This window comes from Sander vitreus, chromosome 21 (genome assembly GCF_031162955.1).
Source record: "Sander vitreus isolate 19-12246 chromosome 21, sanVit1, whole genome shotgun sequence".
NCBI lineage: Eukaryota > Metazoa > Chordata > Actinopteri > Perciformes > Percidae > Sander > Sander vitreus.
This window is the reverse complement of record NC_135875.1, coordinates 1041911-1050812: the sequence shown is the minus strand read 5'-3', so window position 1 is coordinate 1050812 and position 8902 is coordinate 1041911. Positions and strand designations below refer to the sequence as shown.

The following is an 8902-nucleotide window of genomic DNA, read 5'->3' as shown; positions in this document are numbered from 1 at the left end:
TACACCCAGACACTTAACCTGGGGGAGGGGGAAACGGAGGAGTGTCAGGATTTGTAGCCAGAACCCAGAAGCAGACAAAAACACAGCTCAACGTTTAAACAGTTTATTACTGAATCTGAGAATCTTAGCAGAATGGACTGATGGGGGAATCCTCTCCAGGTGACACAGCAGGTGGTGAACAAAGGCAGGGAAGGCAGGTCATGCAGGGTATCAACAGGCAGGTACAGCGACAGCAACAGGATACAAATAAACTCAGAGACAGATACTGGCAGACTAACTATCCGGCTCCGAACAGAGAGCAGCCACAGTTTAAGACTCTGCACTAACGAGCCACAGGTGGTTGATTAGTGATCACCTGCAGCTGCGCGTCATCCAGGGAACGGCCTGTCACACCCACTGCACTAAGAGAGAGGAGAAAAAGAGCAAGCAGAGGAGAGGGAGAGGAAAAGAGAGAGAGAGACTCCAGGAAACCCCCGCTTGTCACTTTCCACATAGTGGATTCGTGACAAGAAGTTATCAATAGTGAGAGAAAAACTGTCTGTTTTGCATGAAGTGGATTTGGTGCCAATGAGGAGAACCTCGGTTTTATCACTGTTTAATTTGAGGAAGTTTTGGGTGAACCAGGCTTTTATTTCAGAGATGCAATCAGTAAGGGAGGTGGGCGGGAGAGTGGACGAGGGTTTGGTGGAGAGGTAGAGCTGGGTGTCATCAGCATAACAGTGGAAGTGAATGTTAAATATTGCCAAGGGGAAGGAGGTAAATGATGAAGAGTAGGGGCCCCAGGACAGAGCCCTGGGGCACACCTGAAGTGATGGAGGAGGGAATGGATTTAAAAGACTTTGAGTTGAATGAACTGTACATGAAGTGTACGTGTAAATAAACTTGCCCTGCCTCTTATATTCCACAAAGACCTTTTAAAGACCGTGACTTGTCTTCCTTTCAGGAATCACAAACTCCAGAAACACTCCCAGCCCCATCGACCCAGACTCCATCCAGGTCCGTGTTCGGTACGAGCCCGACCCTACCGACCTGGCGCTGTCCAGCGTGCCGGGGCAGGAGATGTTTGACCCACGCAAATGCAAGTTCTCGTCCGAGGAGCTGAAACCACAGCCCATGATCAAGAAAGCTCGCAAGGTCTTCATCCCAGAGGACCTGAAGGTAATTTGGAGTTGGTTCTGACAACATCGATGTCTTCTTTCCCATCTTTTGAACCTCTTTTTAGAGCCTGAAATCATCTTGTTGAGATGAATTCCCCTTTTAATTGAAAAATAAATATAAAAACCTCAGTTTATGGTGAATCATGTTGATCATTGAGCTTTAAGGATATATTTATGGCCTTTGGACAGAGCCATGCTAAATGTTCACTCCTTGTTCCTCCAGTCTTTATGCTAAGCTAAGCTAAGCACACCCTGACTCCAGTCAACAGACTTGAGATTTAAATTCTCTAGGGATGCACCGAATCCTAGCCTCGTGAGACCGTCCTGATCTCGCGAGCTTCAGTTTTCCACTCACATATCAGTCTGGCGTCTTGAGACAGAGAACATGTGGAGCCGTTCGCCAAACGACCGACCAATCAGCGTTGGTTTTGAGGCGGGTTTAGGTGTGACGCAACAAGAAGCGACTGTTCAGTTCAACGTGGCGGCGTCCACGGATGAGATGAGCGTAGCTATCGCGTGAGTTGTATCTGAATTAGAAAGTATTCCTTCATTGAAAGAAGAGCAAAAAATGGCACTGGAGGCTTTTGTTGTTGCTCTTCTTCAGAAGTGTACCGTGAAAACTTGATGAGGTTCATGTCACACACAAATGGTAAGTTTAAAAATGACAACGTTAGCTACTTTACATAACCTAATTGTATGTTAAACAATGGCATTAGAAGAACCACAAGGTCCTTGAAGCCAAACTAACGCTAGCTTCACTAACTTAGCTAGCTTCACTAACTTAGCTAGCTTCGTTGATCTGATTGGTTGATTTGGCCGGTCCATCACCAACATAGGTGGTGATAGACAGATGGTTTATCCAATCAGCTAACCAGGATTTTCGCCCCTTCCCAAAAGTTCTCCAACGAAAAGTTCCCAGATGGATATGCCAAGCAAATGAGACGCAATCCATCTGGAGTCAGTTTACCGAACCAGGATTCGGGTTTGGATTCGGCCGAATATTGGGGTTTTTGAAGTTTTCTTCACCGAATCCTACGCTTGCACTCCGCGCTACGCTGGTCGACGTGATGACGGCGCCGTTGATTACGGGAAGGTGTTTACGTAGGTGGAGCTTCAATGCAGCAGGCTGAGAGGAAGTGGAAATGGAACTGGTGAGCAGAAAAAGTGTTGTTTGGCAGTACTTTCAGTCAAAAGAAGGCCATTCAAGTCCAGCTACATGTTCAATCTGCAATGCTGATTAGTCTGGTGGTGGCGAGGACCCTAAACAATACACAACATCACCGCTGTTACAACATCTGGTATGAAACATCTGGAAGAATATGAGCTGAGCATGAAGGAATCTACAGACAGCAGCCAGAATGCAGCAACTTCAGGTACAGCAAAGGAAGGACAGTCACTGCTAAAAACTTGTGGAAACCAGACAGTGCCTCTCCCGGGCTGTCAGCTGATCTGTCGGTAAATTAGTCTCCGTACAGTGGGAGCGGACCGGGAGCGGAATGACCGAACGGCTGGCTGCTGCTCGTTAGCTAACGTTAGCTTTCTAATTTCACCCGCCCAACATGCCTTCATCATACACTGGTTAGCTCATCTGGCGATAGCGATGTGCTTTCCTACGATGTGAAAAGAGCGTGTGAAATCAACATTAAGTTGTTACATTTAACTATTTTAGAGGCTGTGGACGTTGTTTACTTCATTAATGTGTTTACTGTGTTCATGGACTGAGGATGGGAGGAGGATTCAGCAGAATCTCAACCAGTGGATTTGATATTTGGCCGAACCCCAACAATCTGGATTCGGTGCATCCCTACAATTCTCATGTAACTCTCAGAAAGAGATTATTACAACAATGTCTTTATCATAGGAGACAGAAATTTCAGAAATGTAAGTCTCTGAAGTGTTTCTCTTTTTTCACGTCTCCTCTCTCCTCGCTTGCGTCCTTCGAGCAGGATGACAAATACTGGGCCCGGCGCAGAAAGAACAACTTGGCGGCCAAGAGGTCCCGGGACGCCCGGCGGCTCAAAGAGAACCAGATCGCCATCCGAGCCGGCTTCCTGGAGAAGGAGAACTCTGCTCTGAGGCAGGAAGTGGCCGAGCTCAGGAAAGAGCTGGGACGCACCAAGAACGTCCTGGCCAAGTACGAGGCACGGCACGGGCTGCTGTGAGGACGCACACAGGGAGTGTGCCTATGTTCCACAGCCCTATGGTTCCACAGCCCTATGTTCCCACAGTCCTATGTTTCCACAGCCCTATGTTCCCACAGTCCTATGTTCCCACAGCCCTATGTTCCCACAGCCCTATGGTCCCACAGCCCTATGTTCCCACAGCCCTATGTTCCCACAGCCCTATGTTCCCACAGCCCTATGTTCCCACAGTCCTATGTTCCCACAGCCCTATGGTCCCACAGCCCTATGTTCCCACAGCCCTATGTTCCCACGGCCCTATGTTCCCACAGCCCTATGTTCCCACATCCCTATGTTCCCACAGTCCTATGTTCCCAAATCCCTATGTTCCCACGGCCCTATGTTCCCACAGCCCTATGTTCCCACGGCCCTATGTTCCCACAGCCCTATGTTCCCACAGTCCTATGTTTCCACAGCCCTATGTTCCCACAGCCCTATGGTCCCACAGCCCTATGTTCCCAAATCCCTATGTTCAAAATTAGGCCCTATGTTCCCACATTTCCTTTTTCATACATTTTTATCAGATTGTATCCCCCTTTTTCCCAATTCGGTAGCCAATTACACCCAACCTATTAACCAGTAGCAATGGACTACAGATGGAATATAACCCTAACATTGGGCTTAAAAGTCCTCGAAAACTAAATCTCTTAATTGGTCCTCACAAAGATGGATGTACAAGAACACACACACACACACACACACACACACACACACACACACACACACACACACACACACACACACACACACAGAGAGCAGAGCAGAGGTGTGAGGATGTCACATTTGACACACACTTCTGTCTGGACATCTCCTTTCTACTCGTCGTTTGGTCACCGCCCCGTTGACCTCTGACCCCTCCCCTGCCTCCAGTCTACGATGATGTCACGAGGCCTCGCTCTGTTGACCCGCCCACAGAGTCCAGATGTTGCTCCCACAATGCACCTTTTCACATGTGCATTCCTGCCTTCATTCTTCTCCTGATGAGTCCGTATATGAATGTGTACCGCCTCCTGCCTCCTGCCTCCTGCCTCCTGCCTCCTGCCTCTCTGCTATTGGCCAATTAGCATCTGTTCTTTTTTTTTATTGTCTATATTTCTAGTATTTTAATGGATATTTTTGGAAAAATGTAAATATACAGAAAAAAAAAAAAACTACAAAGATAACCACTTTAAGATGAACTCAGTGATCTTGATAAATGTCCCAAAATGTAGAGCAATGCAGTTTATAAATGCATGTTTTTATAAGCTCAGAAGTTACAAATGTTTCTCACACACAGAAAGAGTTTAAGGATTTACTCTAGAAAGTAAACAAACGTGTGCAATAGATGGTTCTTTACGGGATTTTGCACAAACTTTATTTTTTCGTATTTTCCAAAAGTGTAGCTCAGCAACGAGTGCGCCCCCCGGTGGCCGAGTTAGACATGAATGTATATTTGGGTGAGTGGTGTTGAAATCAGTTTAGTTGTCTTTACTACAGACCAAAATAATACATTGGCTGTGTCTCAAACTGCCTACTTGCACACTTCAAACACTTAGTTTGAAGTATATAGTGTAGATAACGCACTGAAAGTACCAGGATGACCCCCTAAAAATGGTTAAAAAGTTCAGTGTGGAACGATGGACCCTACTCGCACTAAACGGGCGCCGTCTTGACTACAAAGCGGAAGGGGGAGGGACCAGGGACGTCGACCGGCAGCTGATTGGACGAACGCGTCACGTGGGTCTGGCTGCTCGAGAAATTCAAAGCCAGACTGTAATGGCGGCTGGTACGGAATACCATTTTAAGCGAGAAAATAGGCTGTGCAGTTGCTGAATCTGTCGAAAAGTGGGCACTACGGCAGTAAGTGGTCAGTGCACATTAGCAGTGTACTGACGGAAGTATGCCGAATGAGACACAGCCACAGTATATATAAGGATAAGGATATATTGTTAAAGGTTGTAATGTTTATACAGAGATCTTGTTGTTTTGTACAGTATGTTTTCCTACGTAGATATTTCCTGTGTATTTTGGAAAGGGTTACATGAAGTTAAAGTAGTTTTTCAAACTTAAGGCGCTGACACACCAAGCAGATAATCGGCCGTTGGACAGTCTGGCGAGGTCGGTGACTCGAGTCTGTTCAGTGTGTTTGTGCCGTCGTCCGTTGGAGGAGCGGTCAGCCTTCATTCTGGCTGACGAACTCAATGACCCATCTGATTGGTGGAGTGCTAACCCTTGACTAGCTTCATTCTGGCCGACCTGACTTGTTGGCTCGGAGGGCGGGCAGTCGGACTCAATGACCCATCTAATTGGTGGAGTGCTAACCCTTGACTAGCTTCATTCTGGCCGACCTGACTTGCTGGCTCGGAGGGCGGGCAGTCGGACTCAATGACCAATCTAATTGGTGGAGTGCTAACCCTTGACTAGCTTCATTCTGGCCGACCTGACTTGCTGGCTCGGAGGGCGGGCAGTCGGACTCAATGACCCATCTGATTGGTGGAGTGCTAACCCTTGACTAGCTTCATTCTGGCCGACCTGACTTGCTGGCTCGGAGGGCGGGCAGTCGAACTCAATGACCAATCTAATTGGTGGAGTGCTAACCCTTGACTAGCTTCATTCTGGCCGACCTGACTTGCTGGCTCGGAGGGCGTGCAGTCGGACTCAATAACCCATCTGATTGGTGGAGTGCTAACCCTTGACTAGCTTCATTCTGGCCGACCTGACTTGCTGGCTCGGAGGGCGGGCAGTCGGACTCAATGACCCATCTGATTGGTGGAGTGCTAACCCTTGACTAGCTTCATTCTGGCCGACCTGACTTGCTGGCTCGGAGGGCGGGCAGTCGGACTCAATGACTAATTGGTGGAGCGCTAACTTGTAAGTGACGAGCAGGATGAGCGTGACTAGAGTCTCTCAAAAGCTGACGGAAGTCTTTCAAACTGACCTTTGTCGATCTGAAATGTCGATCAGCAACTGCACGGCCTATTTCTCTCTTCAAGTGTTTTCAGAAACACGTTTTGGTGAACTATCTTAGTCCAATGTGAGATCGTATTCTGAACAAGCCGTTCGTCATTTCCGGTTTTCATTTCATGTATTACGTCTCGCGCACGTGCAGAACGTACGCTCCAGTCGGCGTCTCTTCGGTGTGTTCTGAGGCACTTTTTGGACCTCTAGGAGACTGATCTGTCCGACTGGCTTTCCTGCCGACGGTCGGCCGTCTGGTTGGTGTGTTTTGAGGCAGTTTTTGGACCTCTGGGAGACTGATCAGTCCGACTGGCTTTCCTGCCGACGGTCGGCCGTCTGGTTGGTGTGTTCTGAGGCACTTTTTGGACCTCTGGGAGACTGATCAGTCCGACTGGCTTTCCTGCCGACGGTCGGCCGTCTGGTTGGTGTGTTTTGAGGCACTTTTTGGACCTCTGGGAGACTGATCAGTCCGACTGGCTTTCCTGCCGACGGTCGGCCGTCTGGTTGGTGTGTTCTGAGGCACTTTTTTGACCTCTGGGAGACTGATCAGTCCGACTGGCTTTCCTGCCGACGGTCGGCCGTCTGGTTGGTGTGTTTTGAGGCACTTTTTGGACCTCTGGGAGACTGATCAGTCCGACTGGCTTTCCTGCCGACGGTCGGCCGTCTGGTTGGTGTGTTTCTGAGGCACTTTTTTGGACCTCTGGGAGACTGATCAGTCCGACTGGCTTTCCTGCCGACGGTCGGCCGTCTGGTTGGTGTGTTTTGAGGCACTTTTTGGACCTCTGGGAGACTGATCAGTCCGACTGGCTTTCCTGCCGACGGTCGGCCGTCTGGTTGGTGTGTCAGGGCCTTTAAAAGAACACACATTTCTGTTTTCCAGCCTCTCAAAGAAGGAGATTTCCTGCTTTTCTCAGTTTTTATATCATATTAAATGGAATATTTTTGGCTTTATTGCCTGACAGAACAAGACATCAGCTTGGAGTTCAAGAAACTGGGATGGATATTTTTAAATATTTTTCCTGACATTTTATAGATCAATCGATTGATCGATTTAGTCGAGAAAACAATCAGCAGATTAATCTACTTTGTAAACAATCGTTACTCGCAGCTTTTCATGAACATAAGCAGTGTATTACACGTGTAATTATATATAGAAGAAATATAACGGAAACATGGGCATTACAGAGGCTTGTTTTGTGTCGGAGCTTTACCTGCGTGCGTAGTTGAAATACCTCAAACCTTCCGTCACCTGTGCAGGTGCTACATGTAGATGCTTACAGTGTGTATATATATATATATATATATATATATATATACATACATACATACATATATATACATATATACAGGGTGCAATTTGTGAAGAAAGCAGATAGGGGGAATGTTTCTTATCCAACGTATGTCCCGGAAAATCTCACCCTTTTATATACATACATATACATAAATATGTATATGTATGTATGTATATACATACAGTATATCTACATATGTATATGTATATATATGTATGTATGTATATACATATTTATACATATACATATATATGTATATATATATGTATATGTATATACAGTATATGTATATACAGTATATGTATATGTATATACAGTATATGTATGTATATACATATATATATGTTTATATATGTATGTAAGTATGTATATATACATATATATATATGTATACATATATATGTATGTATGTATAAAGTTCTATAGTTTCATGGCTGTTTGTGTATGAATGTATTTCCCCAACTCAAAGCACTTATCTTTTATTTTTCCTTTTTGTTGGCTTTGAGTTTTCAGCTCCGTCGTGTTTCTTCAAAGATATTTTTCCTACGTTTGTCGTTGATTATGTTTCTCTTGATCGAAACAATAATAATAAATACATGAATGAATAAATAAAGGTTCAAATGCAGTCTGGGTCTCAGTTTCTTTTGGTGTCTGAAGCAGATCTGGAGACCATGTTTTTGTCCCGTTACTTTTACGTTTTTGGCGCTTTATGTTGATATTTATTCACTTTTTTCGCCATTTTTGCCACTTTTTTTAATAACATTTGTTTGTCTTTTTTTGTTATAAAAAATGACCGAAAGAACGAGATCCAGGGTACAAGCGGCTGAAATGGGTTTCCTCAGGAGGGTAGCTGGCGTCTCCCTTAGAGATAGGGTGAGAAGCTCAGTTATCCGTGAGGAGCTCGGAGTAGAGCCGCTGCTCCTTCACGTCGAAAGGAGCCAGTTGAGGTGGTTCGGGCATCTGGTAAGGATGCCCCCTGGGCGCCTCCCTAGGGAGGTGTTCCAGGCACGTCCAGCTGGGAGGAGGTCTCGGGGGAAGACCCAGGACTAGGTGGAGGGACGTCCAGCTGGGAGGAGGCCTCGGGGAAGACCCAGGACTAGGTGGAGGGACGTCCAGCTGGGAGGAGGTCTCGGGGAAGACCCAGGACTAGGTGGAGGGACGTCCAGCTGGGAGGAGGTCTCGGGGAAGACCCAGGACTAGGTGGAGGGATTATATCTCTAACCTGGCCTGGGAACGCCTCGGGATCCCCCAGTCGGAGTTGGTTAATGTAGCTCGGGAAAGGGAAGTTTGGGGTCCCCTGCTGGAGCTGCTGCCCCCGCAACCCGATACCGGATAA

General features: G+C 46.8%; 1 protein-coding gene across 2 annotated transcripts in view; it reads left to right on the top strand.

The window, feature by feature from the left end:
* The window catches only part of hlfb (HLF transcription factor, PAR bZIP family member b), a 16850-nt gene extending 13329 nt beyond the window's left edge, over positions 1-3521 (top strand). Inside the window, exons 3-4 of one of the 2 annotated variants that reach the window (XM_078279867.1) lie at positions 944-1158; positions 3104-3521. In XM_078279867.1, coding sequence (XP_078135993.1) covers positions 944-1158; positions 3104-3319 — 431 coding nt within the window. In that variant the 3' untranslated portion in view covers positions 3320-3521. Of the gene's footprint in view, positions 1-943; positions 1159-3100 lie in introns of both variants that reach the window. The other variant, XM_078279866.1, reaches the window with a different exon arrangement.
* The last annotated feature ends 5381 nt before the right edge of the window (positions 3522-8902 follow it).